This window comes from Toxotes jaculatrix, chromosome 18 (assembly GCF_017976425.1).
Source record: "Toxotes jaculatrix isolate fToxJac2 chromosome 18, fToxJac2.pri, whole genome shotgun sequence".
Classification (NCBI taxonomy): domain Eukaryota; kingdom Metazoa; phylum Chordata; class Actinopteri; family Toxotidae; genus Toxotes; species Toxotes jaculatrix.
The window spans coordinates 19,786,330-19,808,828 of record NC_054411.1 but is presented as its reverse complement, the minus strand read 5'-3'; the positions used below and the strand labels follow the sequence as shown (position 1 = coordinate 19,808,828).

The following is a 22,499-nucleotide window of genomic DNA, read 5'->3' as shown; positions in this document are numbered from 1 at the left end:
AGTTATTAGGTTATTTCTGAAGCTTCATTATTCAATTCTGTTAAAACACAGACGGTTCAGTCGCCGTTTTGTCAGTCGGGGATTTCACTTCCCTAAAAACCCAGTTGTGGTAGCTGCCAATCGTCTCAGCAGAGTAGGCGGCGTTTGTTTCCTTCCCTCCCCAGATATAATGAGTTCCACTGTTAGGACCAGTCCTTTCATTTCCATCAGTCCTAAGTTTGCCCATCAAACTGTCACACAGCATTTTCTCCGGGGCTCCCACCCTACATCACAATGCACAGCTACTGTGACGCCTCCCTTCACACACACACACACACACACACACACACACACACTCCTACATCCAGACCACGTGAGCAAGTGCAGTGGATGTGATACGGCACACCCACAGCTTGCACACACCCACTTCGGGTGGGGGTGGGGGAACAACATATCGCTGCGCTGGGGGGAGGGGACTCCTCTCTTTCTCTCTTCTCTCTCTCTCTCTCTCTCTCTCGCCCCTTCTTCGTCTTCGCTCTCAATCCCTTTGCTTCCACCCTCTGCAGCTCATATATGCCTGCATGTGTGCATGAGCGTGTGAATGTGTGTGCGTGTGCCGTAGCACATGCCAGTGTGTCAGACATGTGACCAGCAGGCATAGCCTCCATTTTAACTCTTTGAGAATCCCAGCGTAGGAAGGGAAGGCGAGAGAAGAGAATCATGGGAGGAAGGTTGACGGAGAGCAAACAATAAGCTGAAGAGGAAAAGCGGCTGACATCTTGTTTTACTGCTTGTCTGGAGAAGAAAGTCATTCACCATTAAAGCAACTATTTACATCGTGGAGAAAAAAAAAAAATACGGCTGCCCAAGTCTAGCAGCTACAACCAGCAGCTTTAAGCTTCCTCTTTTGACTACGTCCACACTAAGAGCTCAGACAAAGCTTGCAGCAAGAAGCCTGTCGCTCACTAAAAGGCCTCAGTGTTCCTCAAACACAGTATGTGTGTGTGGACGGCCGTTACACACCTGCTTTACGCAGCAACTGGCCAGATGTGCGGAGGTGTGAACGCACGCAGGGTTCAAACTTCTCTGTTAAAGGGAGCCTGTAACCTCTGCATAAGCAGCAGCCTTCGGTGCAGCTAAAGCTCGGTGAGAGTCAATCATGTGTCTTGTGACAGAATAACTGAAATAAAATTAGCTGACATTCGCTAACCAAACGCTCTCCAACTCCCTCAGCCTCTGCAGCTTTGATGTCAACTAAACTTCATGCTACCTGCAGGTCTAAATCACTGTAACTTGTATTTGTCTTGATTTTGTGATAATTTTCAGTCACAATTAATGTTAATGTTCGCTCATTTAAACAGAGTATAGAGAGCAGGTGTGAAGAAATGTCGTTTGGCAACCGAAGCAGGAGGAAGAAAAGATTTTCCTATTGTTTAGGTGTTTTAGAGTTGGTAGGAATCTGAAAGTGCTAATGCGGATGCAAATCATTTTCACACGTACCCCACAGTTCAAAATCAGGCCGCTGTACAGACTGCTGCACTGTAAATCTGATTTACTTCCTGCACCTGTGGGTGTAGGATTGATCTGTCCTGTTCAGTCCCCCCGCTGCACTCGTCTTCCTTTGTCTGTCCAGTGTCTGGTGGACTGGTTTTTATTCAGGAGTTTGACCCCATAACTCTTGAAATTACTAACGAGTTTAAATCGCCCCACCAGGACCGAAGCGTTCCACAATGGATTCGTTCACACTTCTAAATCCCAAGCAAACGTCCAGCGTCCTGTCATTGTGTACAACATGAAGAAAATCAGCTATGAACGATGTTTTTTCTCAGGCTTTGCAGATAAACCTTCTCATCTTTAGTCAAACAACAAAACAAAATTAATTTTCTCTCAGTGGGTAGCAGATTTACTCTTTGTAAACCTAAAGCTGATAAACCTTGTGCTCATACAGACTCTCAGCCGTGGAAACATGCTATAGCAATGAGCCACAGACAGACAGACAGACTGACAGACAGACTCTGAGTCATCTGAAAGCACTGGGCTTCATGCTGGAGCCCAAAATGCTACACCATTACTCCATTTTGGATTTAAAAAAAAAACACCTCATTCTGCATCTAAATATAGAACCCCCAGTCTGTCAACGCATTCATGTGGCAGAAATGAGACTTACATTTTCTTCTCTCATGTACACACACACTGACAGCAAATTTTAACATGTGGACAAGGATCCAACCACAAACCCTGCAATTAATGGGACAGAGTTCTATCTACCAGCTTTAAGAAATAACCAGCCACGTTTTGTGGACTCACTTAACTCAAAGAAAGAGACAATGAATCCACAACAGTTGAAAAAAAAAAAATGTAAGTGAGGCTAAATAAATAAATATTTCTGCCTTTCAGGTTTGAACATGCAAGTCAGACAATATATAGAATACAAAGACCTTGGGAGGAGTGGACATTGAGGAACCAGCCTCCATATCAATTCTACACTTAGAAGAACCACACTGAAGTTCAGGATGACTGGCATCCAGATAAAGATTTAAAGGCGCACGCTGCTGATTTTTACACATTAAGATCAGTTCACTACCCACAATCATATGAACAGTATAATGTGTGTTCTCTGGCTCTGGAGAGAGCATTCCAAAGTTAAAAAACAAAAAATGAAACCAATAATGCAATTACAGGCAATTAATTTGCATTATGGGAAATGTAGGATCTAGTTTTTTTTGGGGCCATACAAGGCACAAAAAATCAGGATAACTCGGCCTCTGACACAAGAATTATTACAAGAGTTTCATGGAAGTACAATACTAAAATCTCTGCCATGCTCCTTTACAACACTGTCAGAGCATTTCCTCATCACAGTGACTTCATCTAAACCTGCTATGCTAATGCTACGGTTATCCTGGCCTCACATTTACAAACTAAAACACTGATGTTACTGACCCATGCTCCTGCACTGAACCACAGACTAAAAGCTTTATAAAAACACAACTTAAAGTCATGATCAAGGGGTATTTTGATGGTATTTTGGTTCTGATTGATCGCCGGTCATTGGAGCAACAATGGAACAGCTGAAATGTGTTAATAAGGTAATACTCTCCGTTATGGAGACAGGGAACCAACATCAAAATGCAATCAAATGATTTTGCTTCATTTTGGAGGCCGTTTGTTTGTAGATGACATTCTCAGCGGGGTAAGATATTAAAAAAAAACACACATGTAAAAGTAATTTTTTGGGAAATGTATTTTTAAACACATACAATCCTGCAGTGTGACCTGAACAAAGCAGTCATTTGGAGTATTTTAGCCGTCAGGCAGGAGATCATCGCAACATGTGACACAGAAAAAAAAAAAAAAAAAAAAAAACACACAGGGGAACATGAGAAACTGGAGAAAATGAGAAGCATATCTTTAACAAAAATGAATAGATGTCTCTGCGTCCTGCAGGAGCTCCGTCATCACAATAATCAGCCCAAATGGATTTTTCAGGCTTCAAAGCAACAAAGCAGTCTGTATTTTACAGACAGTTCAGGACAGGACAGGACGGAAAAGCCTGTTGACTCTGCATGTTTGTCCGCTTCTGTTCAGAGTTCTGGTAACGTTACGAACAAGTGGCTTTTTATCCATTTATTTGTGTGTTTGTCCGATAAGATGACTTTGTTCAGTGCATCATAACCCAGTAAACAGTTTCCTCTTCAGACTTCTATACTGGACAACTCACAAAGGTCTCTCTAAACTGGGACCTTTTAGCGTCCAGCTGCTGTTCACCTGGGTGCCTTCATCAATTACTGTACACCACAGAGAGGTTATACCTCCAGAACAATGCTGACCAATAATGGACTTTTTTTTTTTGGCCTAGGTTTTGCCTCTCAGGCTAAAGAAAGGCCGGCCTGGCTCTAACAAACGTTTCACTCTCTTATGTATGATCTTCAAGAGGAAAAAAATAAAATAAAATAAAAGGGGCACTCCGCTGATTTTACACAATAGTTCACCTGTCAGTACGAGTATTACTAATCCCCTGAAAAAAAAAAAAGAATTTCTTCTGTGGCTCAGGAGGGAGCTTTTTAAAGTTAGACAAAAAAAAATTACACTGAAGATGTCACCAGTACATTCAGTGGTTCGAACCTGGGGATGGGGGTTTAGCTGCATCTACGTTTACTAGGCAATAGCGTCACATGAACGATTGATATTGAGTTACATTATGAAACAGGATCCAACATTTTTGTAATCCGACTCACGCTGGACACTAACTGTGTCTGAAGGTCAGGATCTCTCTGCCTTTGCTGCTTCGAATTTGACCTTTTTTTAGGGGGGTGGGGGAAACTGTGTCTTTTAAATCCAACTTAACAAAAATCACTGGAGCGCCGCTTTAAAGTTAGTTAGCATTTTGATTCACAGGTAACAGGTAATAAAACATCATTTTCATTTTAGTACTCAAAGACAATTTAGTGTCTCAAACTGTATTTCGGTCTTTCGGTTTCTGTGTGCTTTATTTTAGATTTGTTTTTTTGTTTTTTGTTTTTTATTTTAGGGTGTGTTGTTTGAAACTACATTAAACACAGCTCAGTCTAAGTTCTCTACCATAAACCAAATACAGTTTCACAATAAGAGCATAATACAGAAATGGAGTTTCTGCTTGTTTGTTTGGTTTTTTTTTTTTTGTATGATTGATGAACCTACCCAGAATGCATTATTTCCCCCACTCTTCTGAAACCAAAACTTTGCCAATGGTTGTATAAAAAGGCGGACTTTTTACTGCCATCAAAATTAAGAAAAAACAGAATCAGCTCCCTCAATCAACTGCAAAAGCTTCACAACTTTTACTGAAACGAGACTAAAAAACTGTTCTATTTTAAACGTACATCAGGGTTTCGTGGTACAGTAAAGCTGGATGAGCAGACAGAAGGTCAATGGATTATTTGGGTTTTTTTTTGAGACTGACAAAAATGAAACTTCATTCAGAACAAAAAACACCATGAAGAATGAAGAGGGGCTGAACAGAGGAGCAATACGATATTCACAAGCTTCAAATGAAAGGAAATTAGTTTTTTTTTTCTTTTTACAAATAGTGTTTTATTTTCCTTTTACCTGTGTGCACAAATACATTTTTTTTAACTAAAAGAGAGCTTTTGTTTTTGTTTGTGAAGTTTTTCTGTTTTGTTTTTTTAATCAAGTCGATGGCATCAGCAGCAAAGAGACAAACTAAGAATAAGAATAAAAATATTCTTCTTTAGTTTCAGGAAACTAAAGAGATTAAGACCACAAGTGGAAAAATAAACAAAAATAATCTGGGTCAAACACACAAACTGGTTGACAGTTCAGGCGTACACACACACACACACACACACACACCCAAGCAGAGGAACCAGGAAGACGGCAGCACAGGAAGTTCTATATGTGAAAGCGCATCTATAGAAACTCCTCTCAGCCAATGAGAGCCCAGCGTGAAATGCCTCCCAGCCAATCACAAGCTGGATGCCCTATAGGCTCCTTAATCTCCAGTTTCTTTCTCATTACTGCTGAAAAAATGTTAAGAATTTAGGCCCCCACCACCACCTCCACCTCCCGGCCCCTCCCCCCACCTCCACCTCCCGGCCCCTCCCCCCACCCACACACACACACACACACACACACACACACACACACACACACACACACACACACACACACACACATACACACATCGATCCCTTGTAGGCCCACGGGAGAAGTGTTGTGGTGGTCTCATGGTGGAGGGAGAGGTAAAGGGTGAAAGGTCTTTTAAAAAAAAAAAAAAAAAAAAGAAGAAGAAGAAAAGCGGACAAAGGAAAAAAAGACACAAAGCCAAGACAGGAGACGTGTTAGGAAGTGAAAAAAAACAAATAACTAACAGTTTGTACAAGAAGCCTGTTGTTCTGGAAAAACAGAAGCAGAAGTGGCAGAGCTGAAGGAGAATGTCTGCAGCCATTTCAGTTCAGACGTAAGTCCATCAACAGACACAAACGCTGCAATCTCTGAGACGTAGACGGAAATAGTAGTGATTTCTGTTGACTAATTTTTTTTTTTTTTATGTTTTTGGTTTTTTATCCCTTGATGCTTTAATGTTTTCCCTGTTTTATTTTTTATTTAACAAGGCAGAAATAAAAGACCCATTCCTGAGGCTTGTACTTCAGCTTCATGGGAACCCTAAACAAGCAAGAAAGAAGATCTGTGTTTCCACCGTTTATATAAATACACATTTTAATTTCTCTTTAAAATTCATCCACGGACAAAACTGTTCTTGAACAAGTTATGTTGGTTCTCAGCAGTTAAATGTTATGGCAGTTCACCTAAGTTTGACTTTTTAATTTAGGGTTTTTGTTCACTTTCAACATGGGATTAAATTTAACCGCTTTGAGTCAAACTTCTTCCTGTCATCAGAAAAAAAAAAAGACAAAAACTACCAGCTTCTCTTCAAGGTTTCGACATGCTGCTGTTTTTTCACGTGAATTGCTGGAGTCTGCTGTGTTGAATGAGTCTCGTGAGCCCAAGGCCCTTAAAAGCTTGAAAAGAAATTGTGGGAGAGAAAAGGATAAACGACCGTGATTCATTCTTCATTTGTCTAAAACCGTCTTCTGCGTCTGCTTTCTGTCTCTTAACATTCACAATAGCCGTTTTCATATTACCACGTAGTGTTCCTAACAACTGTAACCTATCCGGTTCTTATGGAGGATCTGAAGTTCGCCCCTTTTCTAAACGTCTTCTGTTTAAACAGATTCCACTACTAAATGAAAAAAAAAAAAATTTCTTCACCTTTAGCTGAAACATGTTCCAACACAGACACGAGAAGGATCCAGCGAAATGAGCAGTCGCACTGCTCCAAGACGGAGGACAGAGGCTGACAGCTGCCGTGAAATCAATCAAATCATCACTTGTTCTGCTGGAACATTCTTCACGCTGTTATTTACACAGTCAAACCTTAAAAACACATTTTTTTTTAAAAATAAAAATATTATTTCCTTCACCTTACTGAAAACATGCTGTGCCCACGCAACAATCAAAGCAACCGGATTTTTTTACAACAATCGCTGCCTCCACCATCCAACCAACCAAACAGCTTCTTCCTCCTAACTGATCCACTGCTGGTTTGTAATGTGGACCGACCCCTCCCTGCTCACGCCTCAGCCCAACACTTTCTCCTACACAATAGTTGCGCACAATAACAACAATTTCTGGGCTCCATTTAGCACAATAGCATAAAGTAACATGGTGTTCATAGAGTACAGATCTGTACCTGCAGATTGTTGTGGCTGAGACACACAAGATGGCTTTCGCTACAATCGCTAGATATTTAAATACCCACAGGTCCACCTGTGTGTGTGTGTGTATCTGATGAAATGCAACACAGCAACTCTGCCATAAATCCTTCCTTTACAAAGCCTAGAAGTTTGTGTTGACATGGTCTGAAACGTCTAAATTCAATCATTTGTTTATTACTGAGGTCACAGTTAAAGATGCTGCACTGGACTACGTTATATTTCTAGGTGATCATTTTATTTACACATATGAGGAGCAGAATATCAGAAACACCTCAGTGTAATGCAGTCCTTATCCAGTACATATGCTGCTGATTTACAGTGCTCCCAGTTTTATCAGCTCTAAAAGTTTTTTTTTTTAATGTGAGTTTAAAAAGTACAAACTGTCAGAGCGTGTGCAGGATACAGTCCATGAAGCCAAACCTCTTCAAATATAAATTGGTTTCACTTTGGCGCTTGTGCATGACCATGTTTAATTCATGCTATTGTGATATTAATTTTGGACTGAAGCGGGAACAGTGGCGTTTTTTTGCCGTTGACGGTGTTATTAAATGTTAAGTATCAGTGAGCCGGTATCTTCCTCTGGTGTGTCAGAGGCTCTTTCCTTACAGCACAAACAGCCTGGAAACCCTGATGTTTCGTTTTGTTTCTTCTTTCACAAAAAAGATTTCAGGATTCTCGAAGCTTTACACATTAAGAAAGAAGAGTTTCCCTAACCAACAGGCCACCGTGCTTTCATGTGTTCTCCACAATTAAGTGGAATTTTCCAAAGAGTTCAGGTATGTGGGCGGAGGAACTGTTACAGCAGTAAATTACAACATAAGTCACTCTGACATGATTAGCACAGTTTAGAAAAGACTCACAACTGTGTCACTGAACAGTGTTTTTTTGAGAAAAAGCCACATACTCATGCTTCAAATATAATGGATTCAATTAACGACAGATTAGTACAAGAATTCAAAAGGTACCACGCAGAGAATAATGATGTAAAAAAAAAAAAAAAAAAAAAAAAAGTTGCCCTTAACTCTTTTAAAATGATTGCTAGTAGGAAGCAAAACACATGTGTGTGTCTAAAGTGTAGTTAGTCACTCCAGGGCTTGATGGACAAAGCGACTTTACACAGAGTAATGTAGATGTGGTGTGATGACATTTCTATAATGTTCATCTGATACTGATGCTGCAGTTATATTTTACTTCAAATCACAAAAACACATCACAAAAACCAACTCAAATATTCTGGTGTTCGGATCAAAAACCGAAGAGTTTGGATAGTTTGTCTCAAAAGTCTGGAAAAGGTGATAAGACATTGTGTAACTAGTACTGACTCTGATTTCTGTCATATTAAATAGTAAATGATTTATGAATATCGTTGTCAAAGTGTGAAGATTTGATTGTGAAAGCTGTTTAAGTTGCCTCTGTAATTTCTGGATGTTTTTTTTTTTTTTTACACAGATACAGTACATTCCATTTGAACAGAAGAAGACTGATCTCTGTTTCTGCGTATCTGGAATTTGATCTTGAACTGACGCTCAGACCGTTTGCATCTGAATCATATGACTCCTGCTCTTATACAACCAAAGTGTGGTACAAACCAGAACGCATGTTGGTGCTTTACAAGAAGGACGGGAGATTTGGATTTTGCAGGTACGAAAAAGAAAGAAACTTCACTGTGCACACGTACACATCCAAGTGTCCCACAATGGATGGACATGACTGTGGATGATGACCAGGGCAGGGCTGCAGGGAGGCTCTCTTTCATGTATATGCATCCAATTTCTCTAAAACACACACACACACACACATACACAAGAGGCCCCAGCAGACCCAACCCCTGGGCCCCAACCCCCCCCCCACCAACAACAACCCTCCCTTCCCCCTACTCCTTTTTTTTCTATTTTTATTTTGTGATCCTTCCTTCTTCTCCCCCCCCAAGCCCCACCCCCCACTGGTCATTGCTCCTCATGTATGAGCTGGTGTTGCATGCATGTACCCAAATGTGTGTGTGTGTGTGTGTGTGCGTGCATGTGTGCGTGTGTGTGTGCCCAATTTATTTTTAGTGAGAGAAAGCACAAGAGACAGCCAGGATGAGGGAGAGGAAAAAAAAAAAAAGAGCAAGAGACACAGAGGGAGAGTCAGAGATGGAGAGAGAGAGGGGACAGATGGTTTGAACCAGAGAGAAGAAACAATCAGAGAGATGGGGCGGAGGAGGAGGAGAGAGCGGGAGGCGGAGTCCTTCTTAAAGAGACAGGACTCATTTACCCCTTCACCTACATAAGGCCTCCATGCATCTCCTCTGTGAGATAAGATAAAAGATAAGACCTGTGTCGTCACATTCCTCCCTCCAATTTGTCTTTCTTTAAGTTGAGTTTGTGCTTTTTTTTTTCCACCTTCGTGGCTACTGCTAAAAACCAGTTCTTCATTTACAGCTTTTTCAAAAAGAAAAAAAAAGTTTTATGAGTTTATACTGAACATATCGCTGCCATTCATCATCCCATGTGATCCGGCCGTCATTGGTTAAAGACCCTTTCCGGTGATTTAGTAGTGAATTTTGGACTTTTAGTCTCTAGAATGGGTCAAGCTCCAAAAACACTGGATCCCAGACTGCCCATGATGTCCAACATGACAGCATATTTTCAGTCAGCTCTCCCTCCCTGGTAAACGTGCATGGGTTTCCAACTTTATGCCTCCATTTGTGACACGACAAAACGTATCATCTACACCCAGACTCAGATTACTCTGATGACGTCGCAATGGCGTTAGACTCACGCTGTATTTGCATTTGCATTTGTATTTTCTGACCACACAAATCTCCGTCAGAGCCACAGATTATATTATACAACTGTTTCCAGGGCCTGAGGAGTACTCCAGTCGACTAGTGAATTCATCTTTGTGTAAAAATTTATGGAGCGGCCCTTTAAAGTCACGGCAAAATCATTTTTCATGCCTTTGAAGAATTAAAACATCAATACTGACTTTAAGACACAACATCCAAAGTCAAACGCTTCAATTGCACAACATCTTTCTCAGTTTCATATAAGTCTAACTGATCTGAAACAGGGTTGGAACTGGATATGGCAGCAAAACAGGCCTCCATTCATTAAAAAAAAAAAAAAAAACAACACCTTTTACATTACATCAGATCACTTCAGTCATCCCTAGAGAGGGAACTAGTTTGGTTGCCCATGCACACTGACAAATAACAAAAGAAATACAAGTCACAGCAGACATATGAAAGACACACTTCAGTATCTGTAGCAACAGTCACTCACAAACACACTAGCCCCTCCAGCCACTAAGTTAAACAACAATGTATTTGATCAATTAATAAAACACCAATCATAAAATAATGCACCTCAAAAGAAGACCCATAATATAAACATAGGAAATGAAACCTTAAAAATTTGTCTGTTCCAAAGACAATTGATGTAGAAATAGAAAGTGCTTTTTAATACAATACTCACATGCTAATATGTACTGTTAAAGAGTTAAGAAATAAAAACCAGAGGTGGAAGAACTTTCCTTAAGGCAACAATACCATTATTTTAAAATATTCCATTATAAGGAAAAATAAAAGTTTGTCTAAGTACGTAAGTACAAAAGTGTAAGCAACAAAAAGTGCTCAACATGCAGAACGAGCCCTTGTGTCAACCTCTTTATAAATAATTAGAAATATCAGAGTATCGTGTTATTATTGTTGATGAATTAACACAGGTTGCATTTTAAAGCTTCAGTTAGAGCAAACTTGAACTTCTCGGTGCATGCATGCATCATATTTTAACCAGCTGATAATAAGTTAGTATGAAACACTTCATCTGTAAAGAACAGTGTGAAACAGAAATACTTTAAAGTGCATTACTCAAAAAAAAGAAAAACTAAAAATCACCGGTCAGTGCTAACAGGGCTGCAGCTAACAATCACTTTCATAACGGATGAATCTATTTTCTCTACCAACCGACTGATCATTATAAACTAGTGAAAAATAATTTCCCAGAGACTCAGCAGAGCTTAGAGCAACAGTCTCAAACCAGCACATATTCATATTATGTCAAAGAAAAGCATCAAATCCTCAGTTTTAAGCAGCTGGAACCAGGGGAGTGTTTGGTGTGTATCAGGCAGGTATCCTCCACAGTTAGTCATTTTGGTCTGAAGTTCCCTCTGTGTGTTTCCTAAGAATGTAGACTGTAATAAATGCTCCACATTACAGCTCGGCTTTTTTTTTTTTGTCCAATACGCTGTAGAAATGCAGTTCAGCTTAAGTCAAATTTAAAACACATGCATCTATCTTCCAGCCACTCTCACTGGATCCCCTCATACATCTGTCTGCCTTTAATTCTGTTGCTCCGTCTTGTCTCTCACTCTCTCTCTCTCGAAAAGGCTGGAACGGTGCAGAGAAACTGGCAACGCGCCGAGAGAGGGAGAATGAAAGAAAAAAGAGGGAGAGAGAGGGAAATGAACATACTGTACCAGAGAGAGGGAAAGAAGAAAACCAAAAAAAAAAAAAAGACAGTGAAGGCATGAGACAGAGAGTGAGAGAGAGAGGGAGGATAGAGTCAGAGCATGCGTGTGGGCGAGGGAAGCAGGGAGGGAGGGAGGACCTATTGACTTTTTTTGCTGCTTGCAGGTGCTGCTGCCAGACGATTGGTCGCACCCCCCTTGCTCCCTCCGCCCACCGTCCCCTCCTCCTCTTCCTTCTCCTCACTGGCCATGAGAGGAGAGGAAGACAAACCATGGTGTGCTTCTCTGAGCCTCTCACTCTCTCTCTCTCTGTATGTGTGTGTGAAAGCCCCAGCTACACATACACACACATACACACATACACAGTGCCTAGCATGCATGATATATTCTGAGAGCATATAAAGTTGGAACAGTTTATATAATGCATAGAAAAGGAAATCAGGAACCATATTGCAGATCTTGAAATTATAGAATAGACTAAAATAGAACAGAATAGAGTAGAATAGGAGGTCATGATGAATAGATAGCATTAAATATCAGAATATTTCAAGTCCTCATTCCAAAATCCTGAAAAACCTACAACGTACAAACTGAAATGAGAGAAAAAAAAAAACAGGTAACACAAAATCTAAGATCTGCAAAGTGAAAGAGTGAATTAGAAAGTCTGATTCACTGGACTGAAAAGAGGAATTTCAAATTACAAAAAAAAAAAAAAAGATTCTTACAACATGCCAACCAGTTCCCCCAAGTGAACTGTAAACACACTTATATTTCTGAACGGCTGACTTGTGCTTGTCAGTCAGATTTGAGCTCAGAATTAGACAAAGAAAATTCATTTTCTACTTTTGAAGGCCGAAACTTCAGGAAGTGCTTCCTGCACAGATGGTGACGTGAGAGAGCTTTCACTATGTTACAGTATGTGCAGCTAAAAGAAAAAAAAACAAAACGTATATCAAATCCTCTGAACAGATACAGTGATGTTATGAAACCATGCAGATGGCAGCTATGAAGAATTCTGGACATCATCTGGGTGATGTATTTTATATTTTAAACCTCAATGTGGTCTCTAATAACAACTATCAAACCTGTAGAGGCACGTGCTTTGGTGGGATTTCAGCAGATTCTCTGGGACTGGGTGACATTTTAACCGTCACACGTGAGGACATGAACGAGAGTCAGCGAGGACGACAACCACGCCAAGCAAATGGAGAAAGCAGGTTGAGTGTAATGAACTAAATGAACTTGTTAACCAAACAGCATGGCAGTGCACTAATAGTGTGTTTACTTGTTGCTTTTACAGATGATTAAGCCGATCATCTGTACTCATAGTCTCTACTGGTAGTCTTAAAAGAGAGCTATCAAAATCATTACACGCATTTGCATGATTGAATAACCAACAATACTGTGTGTCAGAGTGTTTTTAAATGAAGGTATCGGGTGAGTGATGCCATTCGAAATGTCATACAGAGACACTGAATGTGATGTGTAGAAAGCAGAATCTGCCTCCGCTATGTTACACAGACAAAAACACTTCCTGCTGCGTTTAATGGGATCAGTCATTTATATTTTGGGGTGTTTCTTGATATTAATTAGCCTCATAGTGTATCTGATTTAGATTATGTGGGATGTATAAAGTAGGGAGGCAACACAATGCTACTATGTGTATCTGTATACAGCACAAAAAAAACCAACATATATTTCAGTTCATACCAGACGGGGTGTAGCCTGGACCGGAAGCTCATGGAAATTGTCTAAAATTGTTTAATTATAGATCATCAAATTTGTTTATTTCCCCCTGACATGTACACTCCTCGTGTAATTTACACTCATCATATTTAATTGCCAACATTATATTTCAAAAAATGATGCATTTTTCGTAACATATATAAATCAATCAAATAGTAAAGCTATTGATTTGTATTTCAACAGCAGCTCAAACAAAAGGTCTAAGGTCTAAAGTCTAAAGCAAGTCTAAATAAAATTTGTTTAACTGCCAAAGATCCAGGTGTTAGGAATAAAACAGGAGGCGGGAATCAAATGTGACGAGGTCCAGATGAAGGCTAACGACAGAACAATGGGTTATAATGGTTCGCTGGGTCATTCTGCATCATTTAAAAGAGAAAAGAAGGGAATGAAAGCTGGTTTGAAATATCTATTGAGGAAAAACATGCCCAGCTCCTTTAGACAATTCGTAGTCAGTTTAAGTTTGTCCCTGACTCCAACACCTCGTTTCCTGTCTCCTCACAAGCCACGAAGTAAACATAACACCTAAGAACAACAGGAAAGCTTTATCACGCATTACACAACTAATCTCCAAACACCTTTTGTGCATTAATGACAAATGGGGTTTGTTGGGCAAAAGTAAATATGTTAATTTAAGAGAGCGCACCGCAAATGGATTAGGATTAGAGGCAGTAGATGTGTCTCAACAAGCTGGAAGTGCTTCTGTTCTGATGTGGAGGTTGGCAGATAGATTTACCTCCAGTGCAGGGCTGACGTGATCACCAGCAGAACCACTTTGCACCAATTTTTGAACAACTACTGACCAGCTGTACCCGTCCCAGTCCTGGATTTCTACATCTGCTGCACTGAACCTTTAAACTGTTTGGACTGTTTAACCTGTTTAAACCAACATGTTTGCCTGTGAGATATCAAAGAACGGTCCAATCAGATTCAAACGGACCCGAAAAACTTAGATACTGAGCCATTTTCTCTACATTTCTGGACATATAAGGTTTCAATTTAATTTGAAAATACATGTATTAAATGTATGTTGTATTTTAATGGTTGGAGGTCCAGACCTCTCAAGGTGTCCCAAAGAAATAAGAAGTAAAAAAATATATTTATCTTAAATAAAGGTGTTTTTCTGTTCTAATGTTTCTCAAATTTCTACTTTTTTTTCCTCTTCTTTAGTTGGACTGCTCACAGTCCACGTCCTGTGAGGAGGACACAAATGGCTTCACTACAAAAGGACGACTGGAAGCCGCTAGTGTGTTCGTTTGTCTTTATCACGAATTGAACTGCCCCTGTTTACAGATCACACACGCCAGCTTTGGAAGGTTTTAAGTTCACTTAGAGAGAACAAACTTCTCAAGCTCAGAACAAAAGAAAAGCCGAGCGTGAAAGTTCATTCCTTACCGTGAAAACAGCAGTTTGACAGAAGGACGTGTTAACCGGAGGTCCACGCCTGAGCTAACTCCGTCCACTGAAGCAGACTGTGAGACAGAACTGAGAGCTAAGGAAAAAGCTCGTCAGTAGACCTTATGTTAACTTTTTTTTTCCCATTAAACCACATGAGTATCTCCACAGTTGGAGATACTCATGTGCGTTCAACATTCAAGGTGGGTTCATAATTACAATAAATGAGATAGAGTTGAGCTTTATTCTACTTGTTATGTCTGTTGGGGGTTTTTTGCTTTTTTTTATTGTAGTGGAAATCTAGCAGTTTTTAAAGATTCCGGGTATATGAAACTGTATTACTGGAAAATGACATCAACATTAATAAAACGATGCCTGAAATTTCAAGAATCAGCCCTTTGTTGTGATGATAAAACCCAGTTGACTGCTGAATGTTTCACTTACGGTGCAGATGTACAGTATCTACACTCTACTGCAGGAATAAGCACATCCAAGATGTGTAATCACATCATACATTGGGAGAAAAATATATTTTGAATTTTGAAGCTACTTAAAGACTGTGGGACTATTAAGATTAAGATTATAAACTCTTACACTGTGGTGTTATTTCAGAGTAATGTCACAGTCAGTGTCAGTGAATGGTAGAAAGACAGGGACCTTCATCTGTCCTCCATGTTTCTGTCTCTATTCAGTCCAGACATGAGCTGTTTTAACAAACCAGGCTTATTATGAAGGACATAAGAATAAATATCAAGCAGGATTTTCAGACAGCCGATATGTTGACATGGCCCCACAATACAAAGCTCCAGAGGAGCAGCAAACAGGCTGGTTTTAGAGCTAATGCACCGCGCCATACTAAAATATTTTACTGATTACCCAGAAGCTGAGCAGACCAGGCTTCCCACGAAAATGAAAAAGCAACAATATCTTCCAACTTCGTTCCAAAAACTGAAACGATGCACTTGAGACAACAGCGACCAAACTAAGATTATTTGGTTAAAATAAATAAATAAATAATCCGACTGATGGGCTGGAAATGATGGAGTGAGGACAGAAGGAATGACTCACAAAACCAAGTGGTGTTGCTTTGGATCATGTTGATCTTTGATTGATTGATGGATGCTGGTAGGTGGGATGGAGCTTCACAGGAGAATAAGCGTCCTTTCATCCATACATCAGAGGGGAACAGAGGGAACAAGAATGGGACGAGAGGGACAGGATCTGATTCTGTCATTTGAATTTACACACACACACACACACACATATACACACACAGAGACTTGTTGTTGTAGCAGTATTCAGCTAGCTTTAGGAGTGCTTGGTAATGCACGCTCAAGTACCTTAAATTTACTTTTATTTCCATAAATTAAATAATGTTTTTGTCTGTAGTGGAAGTGATGAACAGAAAACATGAGAGAACTGGCTGCATAGACACCAACACATTTTTTTTTCAGCTTTGAAATGAGATAAAGTCAATTGGATATTTACTTTTTTTATATTTTTTAAACAATAGAAGAAGAAGGAGAAGAAGAAGAAGAAGAAGAAGAAGAAGAAGAAGAAGAAGATGTGTATTTCTGATCAGGCTCTGCATCAAAAACATTTGATTTATTTAAATTTTTCTAATTTTGCTGAAAATAATAGACTTTTGGAGCAAAGTCAGTCATGGAGCTCTAGTTGGCTCCTAAAGCCAGTGCACCTGATGGTGACCAGACATCTGTCCGTCCACACCGAAAGACAGAGCTGCGATTAAGGAAATAATCCCAATGGCGACACCCAAACTGAAGACAGTATGATCTCTGGCTGCAGAAAAAACTTACAGCTAAAAAATAAGGGGGGAGAAGGAGAATTTGCAGCTGAGTCTGGTGTGTTGCATATTTACAGCAACAGAGAAAAGGAGATGGTGTTTTATTAACAAAACAATGAGACACAGAGATTACTCATGTGTAGCAGTATGAATGAAGGGGGAGGATATACCTGGTGGTTTCGTGATTTTCCACAGGTGACCCTTTTCATTAAAAACATTCTACTATTGTTCATAATGACTCAGTGTGTGTACGAGAGTGTGTGTGTGTGTGTGTGAGAGAGAGAGTAGGTACGGCTATGATAAATTAGGTCATAGGATAATGTTCTTTCTCCACCACCCAAAAGGTGAATAAGAACAGGTACTTATTAAGATTATCTGCAGTGAATCTAAGCTTATACAGAAAACTGTGATTTCTAATTATTCTGCAGTGTAGGTCCTCATGCATTCCGTTTACACATTCACAACAGTGTAGAAATGACACAAACAAGTAAACTTTACTTTATTTGTGAATGAAGTAAACCCCTTTTAATGATTTTTAATTGAATGACATCAAACCAGTAAAATTGGTGCGAAACATTTATGTGTGTATGAATACATTTTATAAAATTCAGGCTGACTTTTCCACCTGTTTCTTGTGTTGCATTTAAAACATTTGAAATGCAATATTTGGTGAGCTAGCCCTAACAAGCCCTTAAGTAAAGGAAAAATTTTTTTTTTAAATAGACATGTACCTTATATGCTAGGTTGCAGCACCAAACTGCGTTTTCAGACTGGATCCACAAGATTTTAATACAAAGATTTTTTTTTTTTATTAAATTAAAAATGGAAAATCCTAAACTGGTTTTTGGTGTAAGTTGTTGCTGGTGTGGGTTAGCTTTACGCTCGCAGTCGCTCACTACAGGCATTCTGTACATTTTTCTCTCCAGACAGGATGGCTGGTTCTCTCTGAGCACCCCCCCCCCCACACACACACACACACGCAGAGACAATTCAGCCCCCCACCTCCTGCACCCCTCCCAACTCTTCTCTCTGTTCCTCTACCACTCTTCATGACCTCCCACAAACCCCTCTGCAGCCTGACACACATTTCAGTCAGCGTAATGAAGAATATTATGACTGTCTCTGAAATGTAAAACCCTTCCATCTCCATCTTACGGCAGCCATTTGTGACACATGCAGACACACACTCATAGCATACACATCCATAGCATGGTCAGGGGTCAGGCGTAACCATGGAAGGCGCCCCCTGCAGCCTTTAAGGGGTTCAACACTGAAGCTTATAGAACAGAGAAAAGGAGTTGAACCCTAGAACTTCTAGTTACAACACTGACCCCCCCACACCCCACCCAACCCCCACCACCACTGTCCCTCCCCAACCCTGTCCCTTAAATAAAGGGTTCAGTTCCCTCTGAACACCCAGCCCTCCCACACAAACACACACTTCCAATGGGATTCTATGTCAGAGCAAACTGCATACACCACACACCCAGCAACACACAACAGACCTGCTAACATGAACATACTTTCAGAATTTGACAACAGTCAGATTAAAAGGAAAAGATCAAAATAATATGAAACAGGAATCGCTTGTGAAGCTGTTAGCCAGAAAAAAAAAAATACCATTAATTATTTTTGTTTTTTTAATTTTGTCTAAGAGTACACAATGTGAAAAAAAAACAACCCAAAAAAAACAAGGTAATATGTTCAAATTTACGTGCATTAATAAATACACCACCGCTGCTGCTACACAACTGGGATATTTTAAACATTTACTAAGTCATTCAGTACATTTGTGTCCACTCAAACATCACACAGACGTATATGGGGTACAGTAGTTAAGCAGATGTTTGGCATAAATATTTAAACAATAATTTTGGGGCATAATTCAGATAATGTGGCTCTCGTTAGCTGGGTGCTGCGAATGGCCATTTTAAAATGGGGCTTCCAAAAACTGTCTTCCACAGTACTAATCCTCTTTCTATTGCATTCATTTTTAAACTGAAACACTTAACATTAACAACAATTCAACTATCCTAGTTGTGCTACTACAGAGAGAGCTGGGAGCTGATGAGACCCAGAGCAACACACAGTGAAGAAAAAAAGAAAAAAAAAAAAAGAAAACACAGCAGCCCGTGCAGTGTTCCTGCTTCATTCAGAGCTTCGCCATTTTACCCTCACTGCCTGACGTGGAGTGACTCCTCTTTGCGTGGAGGCACCACGTGTTGTGGAACCACTGAAGGCCTTGGCTCGCCCATGGTGGCCCCCATCTCACAAATCACCTTTATCATTATGGCTCTTCAAGGTTATCACAGGAAAAGGTCTGGGACACTGTGCACAACACACAGCACCATCAGAATAATTTACTGACCCACTGAGAGATTATAAGAAATTACAGCCTGCTGCCATGTTGGTTCCCTAAGCATGACGAGTGACCTGTTTCTGCAGATTGACGATAGCTGTAAGATTGAGCCTCGGTGCCTGACGCCATTCAGCCACAGAAGGACCACACTGCTGGTATTTTTGTGCCACAGCCATGTAGCAACAGACGCCCCCCCCCCCCCCCCCCCCCTTCAAAAAAAACAGCTCAAATTCAAATATTTGGCCACATTCACACAAAAAAATCACATGAATGCTGATCACACACAATATTAAAAAAATGATCTGAAGCAAACAATGAACCTACAGTGTGGACACTACATTCACTGGTCATTTTGATTATGGTATACATACATTAGCACACGTGTGGCCAAACAGCAGAACATGCAGCGCTGTGCTCACTGCTCACCTCGTATCTGTGCCAAAGGTTACAGGCATGAAAGATGGTCTATAGGCAAATTCCATGGTACTGTTTAAAGCAGGTCAAGTCTGGCTCTTAACATGGAGCAGCTGATCTACAGTGGACCCCAGTTTAAACACTGGACCAAGGCAATTTAAAAAAAAAAATCAAACACAAATCTAAGCTACAGGTATATTATTCCCATTAAAATGCTTTACTATCATGCTGTTTTAATGGGGAAAATATATACATCATTATTCTATTTTAACTTCACAGCTGGCTACAAAGGAGGTCAAAATTTAAAAAAAGAAATATTACAATTACCAGCTGCAAAATTTTAAAATGCACAGTTGTGTTTTTGCAAGAAATTAACGAGATTTTAGTGAAGATTTATGCTAAATTTACTGAATATTTTTTAAATAATTAGGGCTCCATTAAACCACATAAATCCCAACATTCACATTTTAGCTGGAAATATTTTTAGCAAACAAAAACCAATAAAATAATTACCAAACCGAATTTAACGTGAATAGTATCGATGTTTAAAATAATTTGGAGCCAGAGATGAATGTAATGTAAACATGCACATGAGCAAGCACTAAACCTAATTTGTGAAAACTACATGTTGGAGTAAAATGCGTATACGCACATACTGATTGGCTGTGCACTGCAAGCCCGGAGTTTAAAAAGTTGCAAAACGTAACAAAGAAACAGCGACAGGACACACACACACATTTGTCAGCTGCAAATTTCCCGGTGTGTTTTTAACATCCTGTTAAAAAGAAAGTGTAGCTAGATGAGAGGGGTGGACCTGCAGCCTGCATGGCTCATAGTACGTGGTCACAGCCTAATCTGATGAGTTTGCGGAGAATAATATCTCTGCATGCTCTCTGGCTTCTGTCTGCAGCACTCAACCAAAACCAGCAGCTTCAAATGAAGAGAAAACCCCAACTACAGCACACCGCACGGCAGGCAGCTAGCTAAGGCTGTCACAGTTCAGCTCCACAGCAATGGCCGACAAAGTTGAGGCTCCACACAGTCACACCAACACAACACAACCAAACTAGCTAGTGGGCCCCGCAGCGCCGGGGACAACCTTCAGGAGGCTTTTAACGAAAGAAAGACACATAAAGCACGTTTCACCGCCACATTCAGGGCAAATTAGTGAGAGAAAACCCAGTAGTCAGTGGCAGTCCATGAGAGAAAGGCCTGAACAAGGTGATGCAACACATGAAAGGGGGTTTAGAGATAAGGGGGAGGGGTGGTACAGAGCTGAGTGCTGTTTAGTACCTTTGCTTCTTGGGGACGGAGTGCTCGACCTCAATGCGTTTCCCATGAAGTTCCACTTTACCTGGGAAAAAAAACAGAAACCGAGGTTCAGAACACACTGTGGCTACATGCTAACTGTTCACTAGCTACTGCGGGCATATGAGAGGGGCTGTGCTGTGTTCAGGGTGTTTAGCTAAAGTGGAAGGCCCCTTAACAGCTAACTTTTTCAAACCTGCGGCTGATTAAAGCCCTAAAAAGGAAGCTAAAGCGTAGCTGTGAATCAGGGCAGAGGACGGACGGACTCAAAGGGCCCAAGATATGACTTTAAAGTCATGGAACAAGTGACTGGTATCAACACGCCACTTTGTGTCCCATAATGTGGCTCCTTTCAGCCCTCAAATATACAGCCCAGCAACTGTACGGATATTAATTTCACATTTTTCCTGGTGCCGTGTGTTTTACACGGTTTAAACTTCCCATGCCGTGTTAAAGGGGCTGCCCTGGGAGCCTGGCTGTTCATGTTCGTGAGGTTTCGTGTAGAAGAAGCAGAGGGTGCTGACTGGCATGGCGACCTTGCCTCCTCACGTTACATATGTAGGAAATCATGAGAAATGAGCCACAAAGCAGTGGCGCCACGGGGTGAATCAAGTTTTTAACAGCAGTAGGAGCCACTCGTATGATTATTTTAGATCCATGGCGGCGTGAGGCCTGTTCTGATAAGTACAATCAGGGTAAGATATATAATTTTTTTCTATCTTTGTCATAGTGGACTGTCGGCTTAAAGGGGGAGGAGAGCCAGCGAGGCTTCATTCTATATCACAGGAGAGTACTCAGCCCAGCAAGGCGTGCAAGACATCAGAATGCAACTCACATGCACATTTTAGCAAAAAAAAAAACGCCCATGCCTGAATTATCGCCGTGCTATAGACTAAATAAATAAATATTATAATATAAATAATATCCCCTTCGTTTAAGAAAAAAAGAGAGAAATATAGTGCAGTAAACGTTCGCCACGGGCTTTAGGTTTTACTGTATAGCTTTACGTTTCCACTACGTGTCCCTCCCCCTTGCAAAAGTTGAATGGCTCCCCAGGGCATGTAGCCGTCCACACACCGTGATGCATTAAGCTAGCATCAATAAAATAATTGTGAGAATTTATTTTTATCCGGCACGTTCATGTGGAAGCCTCGGAGGTGGACGGAGAGAGAAACTGGGGCACACCGCTGAAGATGGGCATGCAGCCGGCGCTGTACACCGGCGACTACCGCTTCCCCGTAGAATGAATGAAACTAAAGGTGGAAGGGGGTCTTTGGCTGTCAGTAGCCCACCTTAACTTACCAGAAAACGTCTCGATTGCCTTCATGGCCCAGTGATCGTCCGGACAATCCACAAACGCATAGCCGGTTTTCATTAGAAACTGTCCGGAGTATGGGATCTTGTGGTCGTCAAAGGTTTTTCCCAAGTCCTCGGCAGTCACGCTGTCGCCTAGATCCCAATGTACAGCTTGTGCATGGTGGAAATTGTTTTTCCAAGTCCAAAAACCGAAAAAGACAAACCCCGGAATTACTAAAATTGAAGCCAGCAAGAAAAAGTTTGTCTCCCGAATTTGCTAATAGCGCAACAAGATATTGTCACACTTGCCACACTAACTGAAAGTGGAAATAAGGCTAGATCGCAAGACTATCTAAAAAGAAAACGAGGACTTAAAAAAAAAAAGAATATAAAACGGGACAAATATTAATTCTCGGCAGCAAAGTAAAAATGAGATTTCAAAAGTGTAAAAACAGATGGTATTGGATTTAGC

General features: G+C 40.6%; 1 protein-coding gene across 1 annotated transcript in view; it reads right to left on the bottom strand.

Moving 5' to 3' along the window:
• igf2bp1 (insulin-like growth factor 2 mRNA binding protein 1) overlaps positions 1-22,207 on the bottom strand; it is a 54,846-nt gene extending 32,639 nt beyond the window's left edge. Inside the window, 3 exon segments of the mRNA XM_041063396.1 lie at positions 20,717-20,777; positions 22,034-22,186; positions 22,189-22,207. Coding sequence (XP_040919330.1) covers positions 20,717-20,777; positions 22,034-22,186; positions 22,189-22,207 — 233 coding nt within the window.
• Positions 22,208-22,499: the final 292 nt, after the last annotated feature.